At 42.4% G+C, this 23,186-nt stretch overlaps 1 protein-coding gene across 5 annotated transcripts in view; it reads left to right on the top strand.

The window, feature by feature from the left end:
- Positions 1-2,685: 2,685 nt before the first annotated feature.
- ATG7 (autophagy related 7) overlaps positions 2,686-23,186 on the top strand; it is a 247,781-nt gene continuing 227,280 nt past the window's right edge. For 3 of the 5 annotated variants that reach the window (XM_047835874.1, XM_047835908.1, XM_047835902.1), the window contains exons 1-3: positions 2,686-2,726; positions 18,746-18,918; positions 19,662-19,716. In XM_047835874.1, coding sequence (XP_047691830.1) covers positions 18,759-18,918; positions 19,662-19,716 — 215 coding nt within the window. In that variant the 5' untranslated portion in view covers positions 2,686-2,726; positions 18,746-18,758. Of the gene's footprint in view, positions 2,727-4,563; positions 4,583-18,745; positions 18,919-19,661; positions 19,717-23,186 lie in introns of those variants that run through there. The other 2 variants (XM_047835882.1, XM_047835892.1) reach the window with 2 other exon arrangements.

A 23,186-nucleotide genomic window follows, 5' to 3' on the forward strand; every position in this document is an offset into this window, starting at 1 on the left:
AACTACCTTCTCCCATTCACTAGGTTTTTTTTTTTGTTTTGTTTTGTTGGTGATTTGTGATGTGCAAAAGCTTTTTATTTTGCTGTAGTCCCAATAGTTTATTTTTGGTTTTGTTTCCCTTGCCTGAGGAGACATATCCATAAATACGTTGCTAAGGCCAATGTCCAAGGGATTACTGCCTATGCTTTCTTGTAGGGGTTTTATGGTTTCAGGTCACTTAGGTTTTTAATCCATTTTGGGTTTATTGTGTGTGGTGTACGAAAGTGCTCCAGGTTCATTCTTTTTCATGTGGCTGTCCCGTTTCCCCAGCACCATTTATTGAAGAGACTGTCTTATCTTCATTGTATATTCTTGCCTTCTTTGTAGTAAATTAATTGACCATATAAATGTGGGTTTATTTCTGGGCTCTCTGACCTGTTCCACTGATCGATGTATCTATTTTTCTGCCAGTCTCATACTGTTATTACTACATCTTTGTAGTATATCTTGAAATCTGAGATTATACCTCCAGCTTTACTCTTCTTTCTCAAGATCGCTTTGGCTATTTGGGGTCTTTTTTGGTTCCATACAAATTTTAGGAGTATTTGTTCTAGTTCTATGAAAAATTCTATTGGTATTTTGATAAGAATTGCAATGAATCTGTAGATTGCTCTGGGAAGTATGGACATTTTAACAATATTCTTCCAATCCATGACCATGGAACATCTTTCCATTTGTGTCATCTTCAATTTCTTTCATCAATGTCTTATAGTTTTCAGAATATATGTATTTCACCTCCTTGGTTAAATTTATTCCTAAGTATTCTTTTTGGTGCATCAACTGGGTTTTGAAGACAGAAAGGGTTACAAAAACAGAGGAAGTATGAGGCTATTGCAGGGATGGAGATATAAAAGAGCAGAGAGTGCTTAAAACACCAGAATTAATTTGATGTGACCCAAGCATGCAGTCTGAGGAGGCAATGGCAGGAGCGGAGACTGCTATAGGGAAAGAATTTGCAATGTTGAATTTGACCTGAGCCTTGCACTCCTGAAGCTATGGCTTTTCAACACCCTCCTTCCACTTTATTTTGTGCTCCAGAAAGAATTTATGGCAAAGAAATATCCATTCCCTTATGACTTAGGTAAGACTCATGGATACTTGTTTACCTGCGACAAGGCAAGACAATCCTTCTGAACTAATCGTTGCCTTAAAATGTTTAGCTGAGCTACTTGTATCCACTGATAAATCAAAACAAAATGCTTTATTAACCAACTTTAGTTAAGCTTCTCCCATACCCTTCAGGTTCCTTATTTTTGACTTACCCTCAGCCTGAGCCAGCATACGACCCCTCCAGAGAATAGGCTGACGTCAAGGTAAAATATTCTCTGATCTACTACTATCCAATCAAGCCATCCTTTCCTCCCACTTTCCCATACCCAGTTCTTTCTAGCCTTCTTCATTCTTCCTTTTGAAGGAAAAATCCTTTTTGCCTAGCCCTTAAGACACTTGCAGATCTTTAGGTCAGAGTGGCTCCCTATTGCAATAGTCCCTTCCCTCCCTTTCCCCTCCCCCTTGCAATAATCCTTTCGAATAAAGTATCTCCTTACTAAATCTGGATTTGTTTTCTTATTTGGCAGAGTCAAACACACTTGCATTAGAATCCTATCCCCAAAGCTCTTTAACCTTCAGCAAGACACTTAACTTTTCCTAGTCTCTGTTCATGTGTAAGATGGGGGAGAATATGATACGTTTCAGGGCCTTTGTGGCGATTAGAAGATATGACAGCCTTGGGGCGCTTGGGTGGCGCAGTCGGTTAAGCGTCCGACTTCAGCCAGGTCACGATCTCGCGGTCTGTGAGTTCGAGCCCCCCGCCGGGCTCTGGGCTGATGGCTCAGAGCCTGGAGCCTGTTTCTGATTCTGTGTCTCCCTCTCTCTCTGCCCCTCCCCCGTTCATGCTCTGTCTCTCTCTGTCCCAAAAATAAATAAAAGTTGAAAAAAAATAAAAAAAAAAAAGAACACACACAAAAAAAGAAGATATGACAGCCTGGAAACATAGTAGTTAATAGTAGTCATTACTGTTGCTATTGAGTCTTTTGAGCCACATCAGAGTCACTTTCATTCCTTATGAACGAATGCCCTTATATGTCACATTAAGTTTGTACTCATTATTGTGTCTTCAGTACCTGACCAATGCTTGGCACACAGTATATGCTCAATAAATAATTTGGCATGACTGCCTTTATCCCACTGACAGCGGGGAGTTATGAGAATAATGCCTAGTTTAGAAAGAGCAGGTTAATCACTGGCGACCTTCACGGGCTTTTACCTATTAAAATTCTCATCTGTCTTCACACTTGCCTCCTCACTGACACCTGGGATACGTTTAATGCCGCCTCTCTTGGAAAATGGAAATGACCGTAATTCCTGTCATCCTCTGAAATCGAGAGAAAGCGGAGGAGTTTTTTTCAAAGCATGACAGGCATAGACGCATTCCCACAGCCAATAAAGTGGCTTATCACCCGAAGCTCAGCCCTTATCAGAGGGCCTCGCCCACCTGCTGATGCTCCGCCTTCCCGGCAACTCAAGATCCTCCCACTCAGGCCGGTGCTAGGGGCTCATTTACCAGGTTGGCTCGCGCCTCCGTGTGCGCATGCGCACCACTGACCGCAGGCGGACGGGGCGGGGACAATTGCGTCATCGGGGCGCGCGCTGCGGCCGACGCTGTGGTTGCCGGAAGTTGAGTGGCGGTAAGTGAGCCGCGCTGCGGAGGGAGTAGTGGGGTCCTGCGGGCTGCGTTTTGGAGGCCTGGCGGGAAGGGGCGTTCTCGGCTGTGAGGACGAGGGTCGTGGCAGAATTCAGGTTCCTCCCTCCTCCAGGGAGTCACTGACTCCAGCTCTCGCCCTCCTCCTGCCGCGTCCCGTCGGACTGGTTTCAGCCCGGGGTCTTCTGACTAGAAACCCCCTGATGTTCTAAGTCAGTCCCTCCTGGCGTCTGGCAGGGATGGTTCTCAACCTTCGATGTTGGGACACCAGAGATAGGACGCCAGTTCTCATCCTGGCTTTGCCCGGGATTTGCTGTGTGACTCTGGCATGTCACCTCTTTGTGAGCCTCTCTTCCCTCATCTGTAAAATGGGAGTGATAATAACGTCATTTGTGAAGCCAGGGTGTTAAATGAAGTCACTTCTTTCTCAGGGCTTTCTAAGCTAAGGTTTTCGACTCTTCAGTTTGGTCCAGGGATTACAAACTTTAGTGCTTATTCCATCAGGTAAAGTATAAATGTAGGTGTAAGGAATTTCCATGTCAGAAAAGGTCAAACTTATATTTTTACTGAGTTGAGTTTTATAAGCAAGCACAGTACTAACATTTATGAAATTGGAGAAGTGAAAACAAAACTTTTGTGTTGCACGCGTGTAATCTCTTGATTTTTAAACACTGACGACTACAATTTTTTTCAAAGCTAATTAAAAAATTTTGTTTTTAATTCTGTGAGTGAAACCAGGTGTATCTGTGATTGCCAGTTCCAGACCTTCAGACCTCTGGGTCCCAGTCTGCCTTTCCCATTGCATACTTGCATTTCTTCTGTGACACCCCTGCCCACTGGTTAAATTTCTTTGGTGGCAGAAAACTATTTCTGGTTATTCTTGTTTGGATTTCCCCTAACTCTGACTTAAGTCTATACCATAATCTTGGCTTATTGTCCCTCCTTCAGACTCTTCGGATCTCCCTTCCAATTTATTGCCCACACATCCTTGAAGGCTGCTGGTTTGTTTTCCTCTTCACACCATTTCTTCTCCAGGCTGAGCACATTTAATATATTTACCTGTAGTAAACTCCATAACAACCAAAAATTTTGTGATGTGCCAGGCATTACCATAAGTACTGGTGATGGGGGGGGGGGGGTAAAATTAGACCGATTTCAGGGAGCCTACTTTTTGATCCTGGTGGTGGCAGTTGTGGTGATTGCCAATAATACAGAGCTTTTAGTGGGCAGTAGGTGTTTCAGATCCTGTTAGTATCCTGTTCAGATACTATCAAAAAAAGAAAAAGAAATGGTAATGGGATGGAGAGTACCTGCGGGTAAGCAGAGGGAGCTGTTTTAAAAGCTAGCTGGCCGGGATGACTTCTCTGAGGAGGTGACTTTGGAACTAACACTTGAATGAAGAAAAAGGCAGCCTTGCGAAAGCTCATCTTGCCTAATTATACTTCCATCCCCCAGTTCTGCGCTGTAGTCTTGTTAAACTGTTTACAGGTTGTATCTCACTTGTAGCCTTTGGCTCCTGCTGCTCCTGCTTCCTAAAAGATCTCCCCTTCCCCCTCCCATTTTTCTTGGCCAACTCCTCCCTGCCCCTCATGTGACAAGATTGTGAAATTCTTAAAGGAGTTGCGTACCGGGCTCTTGTTCAAGATGCCCATCCCTGTCCTCGAGGAATTAATTATTTTTTAAGTCAAGGACATAGACAACAGCACTGTGGAATGCAGCTATTGTAGAGATTTGCCAGAGGAGGACTTAGGGTGATCACAAGTCAGGCTGAGGCATCAGAGAAGTTTTCTGTGAGGAGGCATCGCTTTACTCAAGGCCTGAAGGATGAGCAAGATTAGTCAGGTGAAGAGGCATGGGAGGTGGGATGACATTGCAGACATTGGGAGTGGGGAGGGCTATAGGTAACTTGCATCGTTCACCTTGGCTAAGAAGTGACTGTGGAAAGGTAAGCAGGAGGCAGATCACAAAGGACCTTGCGGGCAATATAAGGTTGTATAATCTAATATATGATATATAATTAGGAGCACAGAATTTGGACTGTAAGTTACATGCTGGCTTTGCCATTGAACTAGTTTTGCTACCTGGGGCTGGTCACTCCCTTTCTAAACTTCAGTTTCCTTATCTGTAAGCCATCCTCCCAGGGTTGCTGTGAGGATTGAATGGTATATGTTACCCACTTGCTAGATGGTAAATGATCAATAGTAGCAGTTAATATTACCGTGCAAAGAAGTTTGCACTTTATTTTGAAAGTGTGGTGTCAGATAGTTGCAGTGAAAGTTGAAGAAGGGGTGTGATGTGCTCTCATCTGTTTTAAATTTTTTAAATATTTATTTATTTTTGAGAGACAGAGAGACAGAGAGCCAGCAGGGGAGGGGCCAAGAGAGGGGGGAGACACAGAATCCAAAGCAGACTCCAGGCTCTGAGCTGTCAGCACAGAGCCCGACGCGGGGCTCGAACCCATGAACTGTGAGATCATGACCTGAGCTGAAGTCGGACTCAACCGACTGAGACACCCAGGCGCCCCTGCTCTCATCTGTTTTAAATTACTCAGGCTCTCCCATGGTGACTACACTGGACAGGGCAGACCCTGCAGGAAGACCAGTCAGGGCACTGTTCTGTGGTCCAGGTAGCGGAGGAGGAAGGCCTGAACCAAGGCAGTGGCTAAGCCAAGGGAGAAAGATGGGTGGGTTTAAGGGATAAAGGAGGTGCTGGACTGGTAGCTGGATAACACCACATGGGGAGAGGAGGAAGGTGAATTGGGATACAGGGTGCTGAGGGATGGATCCTGTGTGTGGACATAAGTAATAACAAAATTCTTTTGATTAGTGGCCCTTGATTGGTTATCCCTCACTTCCTCGGAGGTTTTATTTGGAAATCCAAATGGCCTCTTTTATCCACTTTTACCCTTGGGAAATGAAGTTCAGGACTGCCTTCCTCCTCCTTTTTCTGTTTCCTGATCCTTCTACCTATCTCCAGTATAAGTAAGGCCTGGTTGTGTATTCAAGGAAGAATAATTAGATGCTGCTTTGTTACCCAGTAGGGAGTATGCATCTCTGTGGTCTTGGCAGACTGGGTAACAGCTCAGTCTCATTCCAGCCTCTGCAACCCCCCCCCCCCAACCATGATCACCTTTGGGCTTTTCTCACCTTCTTTGTTGTGATTACTTTCCTTTGAACTTGCTCCTGTTTGACAGTGTCTCCTTGAGTGTGTAGTATAGAAAGGAAGGCCTCTTTTCTCTAGGAGTCTGACCAGAGGGAGCAGGACTTTACTTTTTTTGTGGAGACCTGAGGCCCCCTGTCTTTGTTGTAGACACACCTGCCCTTGACACTGTCACGCTGTGGGCTCCCAGCACTGCTTGACACTCCCCCTTGTGTTTGGACAGCTCTCTTGCCCATCTTCTCCTTGTCTTTCAGATTTCCATTCCTCTCCCAGCCTCCTAACCTGGACTTTGACTTCACTAAGTTGCAGCCATCAATGAAGGCTCCTCAGCTTCTGTCACTTACTGACTTGTCTCCAGCTGACTGTATCACTTCACCTCTGTGAAAGAAATGTGTTTAAGGCTGATTCTTTTACTTGTGCTGAGGTTCCATTGTTCTGTTTCTTTCCTGTTTAACCATCTCTTCTCATTTAAATATCTGGAAAAGACGAAACACCTTCACATCACATCACATCACATCACATCACATCACATCACATCACATCACATCACATCACATCATCTCTTCCCATCCACGTTTGTTGACTTCCTGAAGTCATCATTTGCTAAAATCCTTCTTCTATCCCACCTGTCCTCCAAAATTGCCCTTCCTCATCTTCAGACCTTCACGTTGCCCGAACCCCTGAAATTTTTCCCTTACCTTTTGAATTCTGAGCACATTTCATATTGCTGATATTCCTTTGTGTTATCTGTCTGGCCATTTCCCCCTCAGCTTCCATTGTGGGTCACCCCCCCCCCTCCTTTTGTTCATTAAATGCTAGTTTTCTCCAAGGTTCTGCCTTATACTCTGTGCTCTTCTCACCCACAACTTCAACTCCCACTTATGTGCCAAGGACCCCTGTTCTGTATGTTGAGCTAAGATCTCTCCTGCAGGCCAGGCCTCAGACTCAGTGAGTCCAAAATTAATCTCATCAGCTTCCCTCCAAAGCTGCCCTTCTTTCTACATCCTTTCCTCTGACTCATTCCCCTTCTTCCATTTAGTCATTCACATCAGAGCACTGCAGTTGTCTTGGCCTTTTCCCTCTTCTCCCATCCCAGGCAGTCATCAGAGTTCTACAGATTCTCCTTCCTTGATGTCTCCTGACACATTTTCTCCTCCATTGCTTCTCCCATTACCTTCTCCCATTACTTTAGGCTCTTCTTGCTTCTTGCCTGTATTCCTGCACAACCACTGAGCCACTTGCCCTGTCTGGTGCTCACTGGTACTGGAGTATCATTCCTAAAATACGGATCTTTGCTAAAATACAAATCCCTGCTTCTTCAGTCCAATTTAGATACCCCTCCATCCTCCCATAACACCCTGTACAAACACTTATACTATACCATATGGTACTTGCTTTATCCACAGATTGCTATACTGTCATTCCTGGTATGTATAACCCTCAAAACTTAGGTCCTGAAAGGCAGAGACCTTAATCTCTTTTGCCATTGAGTGCTGAAATACAGCACGGGAACTGTACATAACATAATGTTTGCTGAAGGGATAACTAAATGGAAATCCCCATGTCTTTCACACATGTTTTGTTGATAACGTCAGTCCTATTTTAGAATGACTTCTGTATCAGATACATGCATTTTCTTTTTTTAAAATTTTTAAGTGTTTATTATTCTGAGAGAGAGAGAGAGAGAGCTTGTGCACAAGTGAGGGAGGGGCAGAGATAGAGGGAGGCACAATACGCTGAGCTGTCAGCCAGAGCCCAATGTGCGGCTCAAATTCATGGACCACAACATCATGACCTGAGCCAAAGTCGGATGCTTAACTGACTGAGCCACCCAGGTGTCCCTCAGGTACATGCAGTTTCTAATCGAATCCTCACAATAATTCTGTGCAGCAGGTAGTGTCCCATCTTACAGGTGGGGAAGAAGGCTCAGAAAAGTTAAATGACTTGCCCGAGGTTGTGTGGCTAGATGTAGCAGATGTGGGGTTTTTAAATTTTTATTTATTTTTATTTTTTTAATGTTTAATCATTTTTTGAGAGAGAGAGGGAGACACAGAATCTGAAGCAGGCTCCAGTCTCCAAGATGTCAGCACAGAGCCTTACACGGGGCTTGACCCCACAAACTGTGAGATCATGACCTGAGTTGGATGCTTCACAGACTGAGCCACCCAGACACCCCTCAGAGGTGGGATTTTAACTCCAGTCTCTCTGGCTCATGAAGCTGTGTCCTTCCATTATACTGCCTCCAGTGCCTGCACTGTTGTCCAGCTGTTTTTTTGGACTGAGATTTAAGACCCTGTATTTATCTCTGAAATTTTTAGTCTTGTTAAAATAGGCCTGTTATTCCAGGTGGTCAGAATCTTTTGTATTGTGAAGTTTTGTTATCCATCATATTGCCTATTCCTTCCTGCTTCGTGTCATGTATAGAATTGATAAGCAAACCTGTATCAATCATCAAAGTCACTGGTAAATGTAGTAAGTATACCTTTTTGAATATATTTGTTTATGTGGTTTATGTGTCTTTTTCCCTGCTCTAAGCCCCTAACACAATGTTCAGCACACATCAAACACTTAGTAAATATTGATGAATATTCATTCATGTAGATAAATAAAAATAAATAGATTAGGACCAAAGACTGAACCAATGACTTATCACAGTTAGCCCCTTTCTTTTATATATATGTATATTTTTGTTTATACATATAATTGTATTTATTATACTAATTATTATTAAGATTTATTTTTGGGAGGGAATCCCAAGCAGGCTCCATGCTGTCGGCACAGAGCCCAATGCAGGGCTCGATCTCACAAACCATGAGATCATTTCCTGAGCAGAGATCAAGAGTCGGATGTTTAACCAACTGAGCCACCCAGATGCCCCTATTAGTTCCTTTCTTATTAACACCAGTTCATATCGTAACCAGCATTCTTCAGATAAGATTATTTTACCGGTTCATAGTCTCTCTGATTATGTTGGAATCCAATTACGACAGCTTCATCTTGTCTACCAGGATATTTGGAGTGGTCTTTTCAGAGGCCTTCCTAGGTCCAGATATCCTATATCCTATATCTAGTTCTTCTTTGATCAAGGAAGAAATGCAGTTACTCTCACGACTCCTTCTTAAACCATAGTGGCCTCTTAGGATTAATACTCAAGACTGCCATATACAGTTGTGCAGGTTGTGCGCTGCCCAAGAGGCCACATCTGAGGGGGTTTTGTTTGGATCATAGGCATCATGAATTTACTTTTGTAGTGACGATTTTCTGGCAGACAAAGGTAAAATGTCTTGGGTCAACCTAATCAATGTATTACAACAATTTTCTAAGGAAAGGAAGTAAAATGTCTCCAGGAGGGGGTATAGTTTTCTAATTGCACAGAAGTGACATGTGGTCTGGAATGGCCCACATGCCACCTTTCCTGAGCAAAACCTCTGTCCACTAGGCTGTAGAATCCATCCTTATTTTTATCTTTGGAAATCAAATATTTTGGAAATCTGGTAACATGTGTTGTTGGGTTGGCCCAATTTTTCAGCACCTCTTCCTTTTCCAGGACTTCTTAGATATCACCAGAAATGAAACCACAGAGCCTCTGTTACTCAGAAGCTAGCCTCCATAACTCAGCCAGCTTTTAGGAAACCATGCCAGATTTTACCTGTTGGTTGACATGAGGGCTGTCTAGCGATGCCGGTGAATCCAGGTGGCTGTCCCTCGTATATAGAATGAAGCAACATGACCCTGTTGATCGGTGCAGTTAACAAAACGGACTCTGAAGCAGGCATGCTGTTTCCATCTTCCTTGTGTTGTCTTTCTCCTCTCTCACAGGCTCTCTCAGCTTTTACTATCCCTCCCTCGTGGGCTTGCCACGCCCCACAACACTGGTATCCAGTGCATCCATTCTCAAAAACAGGCTGAACAAGAGCATGTTGTATGTGAAGGTTAAGGTTATTATAGCAGAAGGAAAACAAAGGAAAAACTCCCAGGAGTAACCAGTGAGAATGAAGGCTACAGTTTGAAGACAGTGGAGGTGACTGCCAGTTCTCTCATTGACCAAGGTGGCATGCATGGAGGTGAGGGAGACAACCTATCCATAATAGCAGTTATCCTGCCTGCTTATGTGATCAGCTGCGGCCACCTATCAGTACAGTCACACACACAAAAAAGCCACTTTCGATGACTTGGTGTCTTGTGGAGACCTCAGTTTGGCCCAGGGGCATCTTGACTGTAATGCGATTTTTAAAAGGAATTGAGACTTCCGAACCCAGCTGGTTCCCCTGTCCGAGTCCTGAGTTTTCATCTTCCAGTAAAGCCTAATCTGTCTTCGAAGTTTGGAACTTTGCCCCCCTCCTTTTGGAAGGGAGGGCCTGTAAACCTCCCTCTTTGGCAGCCTTGCACATTATTTCCAAAACTCGTGAAGTTGCAGGACGTCATTAGCTGGCAAAATGTGCATTGGCTTCGTATGCCAAAGAGGCCTCCTCCCCACTCCTGGCCATCTCCCTTTTTTTTTTTCTTTAACCCATTAGCTTACATACTCTGTTTGTCAGCAGGACTTGGCCATGTGGTTTGGTGCTTATTTTAAAGACTGCCAGAGCTCACAGCCCCGCAGCTGGGAAAATGAGAACAGAAGTCTGCTCTATGTGCTCCATTTTGGCCCAGAGACGGCACTTCAGGGCCAAATTGCGGTTGTTCTGGCGCTTCTGCTAAGTGAATGGCCCCACGTGGCCTGCGAGAAATTGAACACAAAGTGCTCCTAACCCTTAGCACTTGTTCCTCTGGACTTCCCCTTGATGACCTATAGCAGGAGACCATCCGTTTCATTTTAATTAAACCTCTGCTGTGACTGCAGTGCTCCTTTGAGGGAAGTGAGGCTTACACAAGGCCCGTTTGAGATGGAGAAAGTTTTCACAGTGAGCACGGAGAAGCGCAGCTGCATTAGGCAGGCAGCGTTGGCTAATGTGAGGTACGGGGCATGTGTTGACAATCTGAGGGCACTACCACTTAGGCTGACTGCGCCAGGCCCCTGAACAGGCACATCACGCCCTTTCTCATTTAGCTCTCCCAACAACCTCACAGGTTGGCTGGAATTATCCTTATTTTACAGGTGAGGAAATCAAGGCACAGGGGATGAAGTTACCCACCCAAGGCTCCTCAGCCAGTGAGAGGTGGAATTGGGAACTCATGCTTGGGTCTCTCTGAAGACCGGGCTCCCCACTGTCACATTAGCATCCTTTCTCTGAACGACTGGAAGTTCCCCTGCCCTCCCCAAACAACAAACAAACAAACAAAAAAACAAAACCCCAACAACATACAGGGAAAAGTCAGAGCAAGTAATTTTTATTAGAACAGTTAGGCTAGTCTGTTTCTCTGCTGTCCCTCCAAGGGTTTAGTTTCCCTGAAGACAGGTTTGTTTGTTTCATCACTGTGATTTTTGTTCATTTTCTACCAGTTGACTTCTTCATTTCCAGAAATCCTACCCTGGCTTAATATCTGCTGCATCCAATCCTATTGCCTACCCTCCCTTGGAGGGAGACCAGTTGGACAGACTCACCAGGGAGCATTCCTGGTCCAATTAATTACATAAGCAGTAAATCCAAAATACTTCCGTCTTCAGCATCTTTAATAACAAATGCCAGAAAAATTTATGGAAATGATACTTCTTTTATACTTATTTAGAGCAATGAGTTTCTTTTCACCAAAGCTAGATTTTAAATAGGTCATCTGTTAACTATTAAGTGAATACAGGAAGGTTCTGTGTAGGATCATTATAGCTTGAATATAGGGCTTTCAGTTTTACTTTTTTGTTCAGGTATAGTATGCATATGGTAAAGTACATTAATCGTAAATATATAGCTCATGGATTTTTGCATATGTATGTGCTCTGAAACCACCTCCCAGCTCAAGGAAAATGGAATGTTTCCAGCTCCCCAGGAGGCTTCTTACTGCCCCCTTCCAGTCAGTAGCCCCATCCCACCCTGTAATTACTATTCTAACTTCTTTCACGTAATTGGTTTTGCCTGTTCAGTATAGCATAGGCTGGGTGTGTGCAGGCGCTAAAATTGTCTTCATATTTTATTTTGGAACAGTTTCAAATTTGTAGAAACCTTACAAGAATAAGACAGACCTCTCATATACCCTTCTCCAGAGATTCCAGGCAGATTTTGTCCCAGTAGCACCCTTTATGAAAGCAGAGTGTCAAGCCAGCATCACATGTTGCCCCCGGTCATCGTGTCTTTCTCTTTTACTCTGGAACAATTCCCTAGTCTTCTCTTGACCTTGACACTTTTTTTTTTAATGTTTATTTATTTTTGAGAGAGAGAGAGAGAGAGAATGTGAGCAGGAAGGGGCAGAGAGAGAGAGAAAGACAGAGAGAGAGGGAGACACAGAATCCAAAGCAGGCTCCAGGTTCTGAGCTGTCACCACAGAGCCCATCATGGGCTCAAACTCATGAACCAAGAGATCATGATCTGAGCTGAAGTCGGACGCTTAACCGACTGAGCCACCCAGGTGCCCCAAGATCTTGACACTTTTGAAGATTGTAAGCCAGTCTCAGTCATTTTGTAGAATGTTTTCCAGTTTGGGTTTACCTAACGTTTCTTCTCAATGAGACCCACGTCATTTGCTTTCAGTGGAGTGGTATGGATGTTTGTGCTTTTCACTGCATTCTATCAGATAGCATATGTATCTGTGTCCCATTGCTGCTGGTGTTGACTTCAATCCCTGCATTAAGATGGTGTCTGCCAGATTTTGTCACTGTAGAGTTACTTTTTCTCTCCTTTGAAATTAATAGTTGTTTTTTGTTTTTTGTTTTTTTTTGTTTTTTTTTTTTGTGGAGAGATACTTTGAGACTGTGGATGTAGGCCTTTGACTTCTGTACCTATGGGAATACTTTCAGGAAGAAAGATCTATACTAACTTTATACTTGGTTGGGTGAGATTTCATTTCAGTTGATTTGTACATGCATATCTCTTATCCACTAAGATCTTAGTCCTAAAAAATGATAACAGATTTATTTCTAAGTCATATGGCATATTTCCAAGTGTTCTTCATGATTGCTTGCTCTAATCTCCATATTCCATTGTAATAAGCTTGGAGTTTGTCTTTCCAGTCATAGAAGCCTGGGTTATTTCTTTCTCTTCTTTTATGGGAAGGTACCCATAAAAGGTTTCTAGAATTCATCTTAGTAACATTTGGGAGCCGTTCTGCAAGTGATTATGGTGTATTGAGAGGGATATGAGCCAGGATCTGTATCTGTAGAATTTACAATCAGGTTGATGGAGGTAGACAGATCAGCAAAGAGCTGAACAGTAATACTAAATGTAGAGGTAGTTTAGAGACAGAAGTGATTAACCAAAGCCAAGGGAGAAGAGAAAGCAATGGGTAAAGAGAGTGAAAGGGAGCTCTGGGAAGGCTTTATGGAGCAAATAGCCTCTGAGCTGGATTTTGAAAAGTGCCAGTCACAGGAGCAGGGATGCCTATCAGACACAGGGAGCTGTTTGTTCAGGGTTGTGGAGGCAAGACAACAGGTGTGTTAGAGGGGCACCAAGCAGCTGGATGTTTCTTCAGCATCAAGTCAGAGGTGAAGAGTGGCGGGGCCACCAAGGTGGCCCCGGAAAAGTTGGGAGGCAGTATCAGGGGTCAAGGAAAAAGTAGGAAGGAAACCATCAGAGGTGTGGTAACATGCCTGTTTTGCATGTGCATTGCCACTAATGCCATCTCCTTGCATGTTATGAGCTTCAGTAAATATTAACTGAACTTCACGGTAGCTTACTGATGCTGATATATGCGTGTGTGAGTGTTCGTATAGACTACGTTTTCCAGTTCATAAAGATGTATTTGCAGCATCACAAGGTTTCTCTCATGGACCAGCAACTGTAACCTTGCAACCTGCTTCACCCAGATAACAGGTTTGGAAGATCATCTAGTCTGAGGGTCTGCAAACTACAGCCTGAAGGTCAGATCCTGACCCACACCTTGTGTGTGTGTGTGTGTGTGTGTGTGTGTGTGTGTGTGCACAGTCCATAAGCTAAGGATTGTTTGTACGTTTTTCAAGAGTTGTAAAAAAGAAGAAGAAACTATGACAGAAACTGTTTTGGCATGAAATGACTAAAATATTTACTGTCTGGCCCTTGTCAGAAAAAGCCTACCAAACCCTGGGCTAATCTGACTGCCTGATACAGTAAACCTTTGTACAATATGACTTGGCAAATAATCATCTTAATATATGCTTGAACACTTCCACTAATGGAAAATTCATTATGTCTCCGGCCAATCTGTTTCTTATTTGGACAATTCAGGCTATTAGTAATTTGTAAAGTCTGCTGTAATTTGTCTCATTATTGCCTCCATGTAGTGGCCCTTTTTGAGGGGAAGGGAACTATTATTTCATGTCAACATTTACTGAGCTCCTAATATATTCTAGGCAGTGTGGTAAGTGCTGAAGAAAGATGAATAAGACATGATTGTTGCATCAGAGATCTCTCAGGTGTTATTTCTTGGAACCAAAGCAGTTGTGCTGGTAGTCTTATGTCTCCTTCATTCCCCATCTTGCCATTGGGTTAGGACTTTTTTCTTTAATTATTGTATTTATTTCTGTATTGTTGTTCTACATACACAAAATTCATTGTATTTTGAACACAAAATTCATTGAAGTCTGAACACAAAATTCAAAGGGAATAGGGCCAGACAGTTTAAAATAACTCTCTCCACACCCCTGTCTCCCAATTCCATAGCTTCTTTCTTGGGAGGCAAGCACTATTACCCATTTCCTGTGGGGATTTGACTTTGAAGAATAGCACTACCCAAGGTTTAGGACCATTTGGACAGAAACTTTTGGTAAATATTCAGACAGTGGTATTTTTTGAGCTTGTCCTTATGTAATTTGCTGAGTGTGACTTAGTTTTATTTCCATAAAATTTGCACCACTTTTGGGTGGTAGACACAGCCCCAAAAGGGTTTGATTGCTTAACCACCCATCTGCGATTTCAGTTTAACCTTGGCTGGATGTTTTGGTTACTGCTGGGATTCTTTTCCATTACAGCATTGAATCTTCATCAAATCCTTTCCTCTTTCAGTGGAAGTGACACAATCCCATCTTGTGTAACTCCTGGGTTTCACATCCCGGATATGATAGAAATAGTCTGAAATAAAGTTAACCCACACTTATATTGATGCCTCTGTCAGTTTCTTTCCTGGAATATGTCTGTATGTAGTGTTGAGGTATGATGAAAGTCATATTTTAACTTTCTAAGCTAAGCAGAAGCTAGAATTCTGACCTTGGGATATATAGGCAAGCCTTAATTTTCATGAAGCAGGTGATGTTTGGATATAGGTTAGTTACACATAAATGACTTTGCACCTGTAACTTACTGCTCCCTCCAGATTTCTATTCTGATCATTTCCTCTTAAATCTTCCCTTCCAGCTTAAGGAAGATAGCAGTATGACATAGATGTATAGGTTCCTAAGTGATACATTTATACTTGCATATCATATTTAGATGTTTCCAGCAAATTCCCCATCATGTGTTGCTGCTGCTGCTGCATAGGACCCTTCTGTTTTATGAGCCTGTCAAGCAGGAGTTCAGCAGCTGAATACCAACCACATCCTCTTGTGAAATAGGCTCTTGGGTTCTGTTTGAAATTTCTCAAAGATCAAATAAGTCAGAAAATGTTTGAAGGATGTGCCTTTTATGTAGATTACTGTCTTAGTATGCCTGTCGGTTATCTTCTAAGTGGTCTTCCTGAATCACTTTTTCTCAGCTACTGAAGTGCTGTACAGAAGAGTTTTCTCTTTTGTTTCTGGCGCTGGTAAAATTCCGTCTTGATGACCTCAGTAGGTCATCAAGATGATGGTGAGTTCCTGTTAACCTTTAAGAGTAAGTTGTGGATGACTAAAGCATTTAGGGACCTGATGACCCATCCCGTGGAGGATCTCAGAGATCCATTTGTACCACTGTCTGCACTGTGTTGATTTCCTTCCATATTGGACGATTACTCTGGCCATGACCTTTTTCTTTTGACCCTGTTGGAGAGGAGGCTAGTATGTAAATGTTTTTCAAAATGGTTATTGTTTTTAGCATATGTGGGGCTGATGGGTAATATTCAGGCTCTGAAAAGGGGTGTCTTCTTTCAAGGCGATACACTATAGTGATGAGAGTTGGGGCTTTGCCGCCAGTCAACCTGGGTTATAATCTCAGCTCTTCTACTCCCTAACTGAGTGCCTTTGGGCAAGTGACTTGATATATCAGTGTCTCCATTTCTGTAAAGTAGGCACAATGCAACCACTTTGGGGTTGTCATCAGATAATATGTAGAATGTTTAGTGCTTGGCACAGAATAAACATTCAATTAGAACAGTTACTACTGCTGCTGTTATTTAAAAAGTTTTTTAAAAGGTATGATCAAAAAAGTAAGTATGATTCATGATGGCAAATCCTGTAATGGAAGTTTTCATCTGTCATTACAGAGAAGGGGGCCATTGATGCCCACTGACTGTGGGCATTAATGAGAGCTTCATCAAGAGTCTTAGTAGATGAGAGGAATTTCCCTGGTAGAGAGGGGGAGAGGTCTCCTAGGGAAAGGTGAAAGGCTGGGAAACTCTCTGTGGAGTAAAGCCAGTAAGATTTTGTTTGTTTAAACAAGGGAGCCCCCTGCACAGATCAGGTCTGGTGGCAATGTGACAACTTGTTTGGAGAAGACAGGGACAGAAGGCAGTGACCTGTGAGCATGTTACTGCAGGAGCCAAGGTGTGAGATGGTGGGCCTGATGTGTGGCGGGGAAGACGGAGAGAAGAGAAGCTGACTTGGACAGGAAGCACGAAATCACATGTTTGGAATATGGACTTTGGTCCTTGTCCTCTTCCCTCTTCCACTTTCCTACCTGTATGTCCTTCTGTGGACTTCTTACCTCTCTCAACCTCAGTTTCTTTCTCTTTAAAATTGGCACTGTCACTTCCTAGGGCTTTTTGGAGGAGTAAATTCAGGTGCACACCCTGCTGTGGTGCCTGGTCCCGGTCAATGCTGAGTAGCTGTCGCTGTTATCTTCGTCTCATTCCGGAGGCCCGTTTAAGGTTGAACCTCTAGCAATTAGTGATTTATTGAATGTGAGAGAGAGGAAAATTGAAGATGACTTTGAGGTTTCGACCTTGGATGTAGGTGGTACTATTATGTAAACTAGGACATGCAGGAAAAGGGGCAGAATTTTGCAAAAAGAAATGTTTAGTTTGGATTTGTCAAACTTGAGACGTCTCTGAGAAATCCAAGTCCTGGCTTTAGTATACGTGTTGGTAAAGCGAGCACATCCAAGTCCTGGCTTGCTTGCATGACTGCCTGCCTGCCTGCCTGCCTGCCTTATTTATTTATTTATGTATGTATGTATTTATTTATTTATTTATGTAAATTTATTGTCAAATTGGCTTCCCTACAACACCCATTGCTCATCCCAACAAGTGCCCTCCTCAATGCCCATCACCCACTTTCCCCTCTCCCCTTCCCCCATCTCCCCTTCCCCTCAGTTTGTTCTCTGTATTTAAGAGTCTCCTTAGGTTTGCCTTCCTCCCTCTCTGTAACTTTTGTTTTCCCTTCCTTTTCCCCATGGTCTTCTGTTAAGGTTCTCAAGATCCACATATGAGCGAAAACATAAGGTATCTTTCTCTGACTGACTGACTTCACTTAGCATAACGTCCTCCAGTTCCATCCACGTTGCTGCAAATGGCCACATTTCATTTTTTCTCATTGCCAAGTAGTATTCCATTGTATATATAAACCACATCTTCTTTATCCATTCATCAGTTGATGGTAAGCCCTGGCTTTAAACACACTTACACAGTTGACCCTTGAACAACTTGAGGAACAGGGTGCTGATCCCTATCCATGCCAACTTTTGACTCCCCCAAATCCATGTATAACTTCTGACTCCCCCAAAACTTAACTACAAATTATATATATTTCTCTTAATTCCAAAATCAGCCAAGTTGGGAAAACTGAAAGCTAGGTCATAATCTTCACTCAAAACTCAGGCAGTAGGTGTGAACGATAGTCATAGTGTGACTCTTCATACCTTCTGCTGTAGAAATATTACTCTGTCTGGTCACAGGGATGGACAGTGATGGACAGGATGATGGAACGTGAAGAGACCTCCCCCACTTCTGCTTTTCGGAAATATCAAGTTCTCTAGTGTTGTGCTGGAGGAGGTGTATCTCTGAGAGTGTGTGCAGGGGTAGGGGAGTTATAGTGTGTTTATGCCTGATTGCTGGGGGAGGGGTCAGAGGGAGATTTCAGGAGGAGAAATATTAAAATACATATATAGTAGAGTAAGATGCAAATTTTCCATGCATTTAAAAGATAAAAGATGAGATGTCAAAAAAAAATTCGGGTACTGTGGTTAGGTGGGCCAGAAACTTCTTTGTTCTCCTCAGGGGGGGTGCTCAAGTGCTTTCATTCAGAGCTGTGACAGGGCTTTGTGTTTCTGACCGGCTGGGCCTGGGTTTTTTTACTTGTGAAGTTCTCCAGGATCACACAGGAGGGCACAAATTTCTGAGACTATGATTATGTCGAAGAAGGAGTAGTAGCACTTGTACACCAGTCAGACCGACTTGAACAAGAAAGGAAGATGCACAGAGGTGAAGGCCAGAAAGGCCTTAGATAAAGGACTTCACTTAGAAAATCAGTTGTGTTGCCAGGAGGCTAAACTTGGCAACACGGGCACATTACTCAGGGTGGTTTTCAGTTATGTCTTCAGGTAGCCTGCATAGTTCCCATCATTTTTTGTTTGTTTTGATTATGCCTTATTATAAATGTTTTTTTTTCTTTCTCACCACAATTGATGCCATTTTGCTGTGTTCCGTTTTGTTTTTTAGTAGGAGAGAAATAATGGCAGCAGCTACGGGGGATCCTGGGCTCTCCAAATTACAGTTTGCTCCCTTTAGCAGTGCCTTGGATGTTGGATTCTGGCACGAGTTGACCCAGAGGAAACTGAATGAATATCGGCTGGATGAAGCTCCCAAGGACATTAAGGGATATTACTACAATGGTAGGAGACAGTTCACTCCATATGCCATCATCTTCTGTCACCTTCTCTGCCCTCCAGAATAGGGTCAGCTTTCCTTTAGAAAGGGACACTCTTGTCTTGTATAATTAATGATTTTCACTGTTTTCTATTTTTACTTCTTGTCTTAATTTCTTTCGTTTGTTCGTTCTTTAAATTTGTTTATTTGCTTATTTTTATTTGAGTGTAGTTCAGCCACAATGTTACATTAGTTTCAGGCTTACAACATAGCAATTCAACAAGTTTATACGTTATGCTGTGCTCACCACAACTGTAGCTACCGTCTGTCACCATACAACACGATTACAGTGACGTTGACTGTATTCCCTATGCTGCACCTTTTATCCCCCTTTTACTTCCTGACTTTTGACCCAAGTTCATTTTCACTTCTTTCCCTCTGTTGTGGGGAAAAGAAAGGGAGTAGCGAGACCCCAGTTAATTAATCCAAAGAATGAATACTGATTACTTAGAATTGCTGGGGGAGGAGATTAGAAATAATTTCCCCCAGTGAATCTTTCTTTTTTTTTTTTTTTTTTATTCTTGACAAATTTCTGAGATTCAGAAAAGCTGTGGCATCTTTTGCTAAGTCCCTGTTGAGTATGGATGACCAGAATTGCACAGGGCAGTTTGGGCTCAAGAAAAAGAACAAAATTATTCACAAACGTTTTAGTTATGAATGCTGCTATTACTGACTCATAATGGAAAAATGTGATAATGCTTCTGTCCAGGTGATTCTGCTGGGCTTCCAGCTCGCTTAACATTGGAGTTCAGTGCTTTTGACATGTGAGTATTTTTTTTTTTTTTTTTTTTTTTTGCTTAAAATCTAAAAGTGTTTGCTTTTTGTGAGGAATGAGCATTCTTAACTTTGCATATAGGTGGACCACAGGGAGAACTGGGGGAGCCCCCGGGAGCAGGGCCAGGTCCTTGATTCTTTTGTCCCCATTATAGCACAGAGACAAGTGTTAGATGCTTAGGACTATCAGATATATTATTTTCAGCAGGTAATTATCAGAGCTTGTTAGGTCCAAGTATCATCTAGATTAATTGAGATTTAGATAATATCCACCTGCTTTTGATTTTAGTTAGTATTTTGTGATCCTTTATTGGTACTTCTTGACTTACTCCTTTAGATGCCTGTCCATGGGCATCAGTGAACATATTTATTAGACTACTTCTGTATACAAGCCACTGTGTAAGGCATTATATTATGGGAATACTCAAAGAAATATGATATATCCCCTCAAGGAGTCTTTTTCCCCTGGTTGAAGGCCACAGGGAGTGCTGGAGAGAAGACAGACATTCATTAACTTAATTATGTGGGTGTTTTCACATACGTAATCCTTTTCAGACCTGCCAGATGTGAATAATCTCTATTTTTTCAGACAAGGAAACAATGGGTCAGAAGGTAAAGTGGCTTGCCCAAGGTCACATGTGGCTAAATTTAGGAAGCAGGGATGAGAGAAAAGTGAAGTATATTTCTGAGGTTGTAGTCTTAGTAGCTGGGGGCATTTTATTATCTTCTACAGAGATAGACCAGGAAGTGGATACAATTTTAAGAAGAGGTAAGTTTGGTTTAGAACCTGTTGAGTTTGAGATGACATCATCTTGTAGAAATGCCCTGGAGGCACTGGAGTCAAGGAGGAAGAGTCATCCAGGTAGAGGAGTTGTGAGGCCATGAGAGACGAAGACTGTTGTGTAAGAAGAACAAAGGACCAGAACAGTGAATGGATCTGATTGGGGAGTCTGCAAAGGAAGACACGGAACTAGCAGAGTAGGCAAGAACTGTCGCAGAGGAAGAACCAGAAAAGCATTACAGAAACCAAAGATGTATGCTTTCAGGAAGGAAAGAGATGATCAACAATATCAGAAACAGAAAGGTCAGAGTTCAGTGCAAGGGTCATTGGATTTGTTGATTAGGCCCTTTGCAGTTCTTGAGAATTGTTTCCCAAAGTGAATTTTACACAGAAGGGTGGAGCAGAAACCGTGTTGAGGGGCTATAAGACAATTAAAGGTTGAAGAATGGAAAGCTTCCAAGTGGTCAACGTTTTTTGCTTTCTCCACATTAGCAGTATCAAGTTGCAGGATGTGGGGAAGGCCAAGTGGTCTTTGTAAGTACTGCTTGGCTTTTCAGAGTAGCAGTAGTCAAAGATTAGGGTGTTCCGAGTACAGTATCCCTAGAATATATCTTTTATTTTTATTTATTTGTTTATTTATTTTTGGATTTTTAAGTTTTGTTTCTTTTTTTAATTCCAGTTAGTTAACGTACAGTGTTGTATTAGTTTCAGATATACGATGTAGTGAGTCAACCTGGTGCTCACTGTGCCAAGTGTACTCCCCAGTCCCCATCACCTATTTAGCCCATGCCCTTATCCCCTGCCCCTCTGGCAATCATCAGTTTGTTTTCTATAATTAAGAGTCTGTTTCTTGATGTCTCTCTCTCTCTGTCTCTCTTTTTTATCCCCTTTGCTCATTAATTTTCTTTCTTAAGTGCCACATATGAGTGAAGTCATATGGTATTTGTCTTTCTCTATTTCACCTCCCATTATACTCTTTAGCTTTATCCATGTCATTGCAGATGGCAAGATTTCATTCTTTTTTATGGCTAAATAATATTCCATCATATATATTATATATACACACCACATCTTCCTTATCCATTATATCCAATTATACACACACACACACACACACACACAAGTCAATTGATGGACACTTGGGCTGCTTCCATAATTTGGCTATTGTAAATAATGCTGCTGTAAACATAGGGGTGCATGTATCCCTTTGAAACAGTGTTTTTGTATTCTTTGGGTAAATACCCAGTAGTGTGATTGGTAGATGGTAGGGTAGTTCTATTTTTAACTTTTTGAGGACCCTCCATACTGTTTTCCACAGTGGCTGTACCAGTTTACATTCCCACCAGCAGGGCATGAGGATTCCTTTTCTCCATATCCTTGACAACACCTGTTGTTGTTTAGGTTGTTGATTTTAGCCTTAGAATGTATTTTTTAAATCTCTCCAAAAGTCAATGCATTTGATTCCTGTATATCAAATTGCAAAATTTAATTGCATAACATAAATCCAAAATTATATTAGCCCTTTCCTCTATAGCAGGTAAGTCAGAGATTTGATATGAGATAAATAATACCCCATACTTTGAGGGGAAAGAATGGCTTAGGATAAATAAAATGCAGTCTTGATAAAAATATATTAGTCTTTACACCTTTAAAAGGTATGTGTTGGTGTTTCTTGTTCTCTTCAGAGGTTTCTTGCTCTGTAATAAATTCATTGTGATTGCTTGTCAGAACAAATCAAATCCTAGTAATCGATCTCTTGTTTTGGTAGAGACTAACTTACCTTTGAAGCAATTGCAAGATAATAAGGAAAAGAACCAGCAGAGTACAAGCATTAAATTATCTGAAGATGATCAAGGGAGTATATCAACAGTGTAGTTTTAATGTGATCTGGAGAATCTAACATTCCTTGCAAGCTAGACTTGCTCCCACCTTTATTCTGACACTAGATTGGTTTTAATGAAGATTTTAATAGTTTTATCCTTTGGAACAATCAACTATAGAAAAAGCTGTTCACAGATGTTAGGTTTGATCAGATAACAAAATCCAAACATCTTACACTTGAGTGATCCAGAAATTTTGGTTGAAGGAGATAAGAAAATCTGTGATCGTGCAGGTATGACTTTTACATAAATTGCTCTATTTGGTCATATTTTTTCATTGTGCTGCTGAATACTCACAGTGTGCAAGGCTGTGTGGTGAGCCCTTGCGGGGATGAGCAGGAATGAGACACGGCCCCAGTGGTGGAGCTGGACCTGGAAGGCCTGTATCTACATTGGATTAACTCTGTTACCTAGGATAAGTCTTTTTAGTTTCTTCCTCTTCAGTTTCCTCATCTCGAGTGCTTGGCTTCTGATGTTCCTTCTGCTTTTAAAAGTCTGTGATTTTCTGAATCTCTCTGTCTTAGGATGATTGGTGCTTTGGTCTTAGTATTTGTGTCCCTGCCCAAATTCATATGTTGAAAACCTAATGCCCAAGGTGATGGTATCAGGAGGTGGGGCCTTTAGGAGGAGGTTAGGTCAGGAGGCAGACCCCTCATGAATGGGATTGGTGCCTTATAATAGACCCCCAGGCGGCTAACCCGCCCCTTCCACCCCTTGAGGGAGACTTGGGCAGTCTATGACTGGAACAGGGCTTTCACCAGAACCTGACCATGCTGGCACCTTGATCTTGACCTCCAGC

This window comes from Prionailurus viverrinus, chromosome A2, assembly GCF_022837055.1.
Source record: "Prionailurus viverrinus isolate Anna chromosome A2, UM_Priviv_1.0, whole genome shotgun sequence".
NCBI lineage: Eukaryota > Metazoa > Chordata > Mammalia > Carnivora > Felidae > Prionailurus > Prionailurus viverrinus.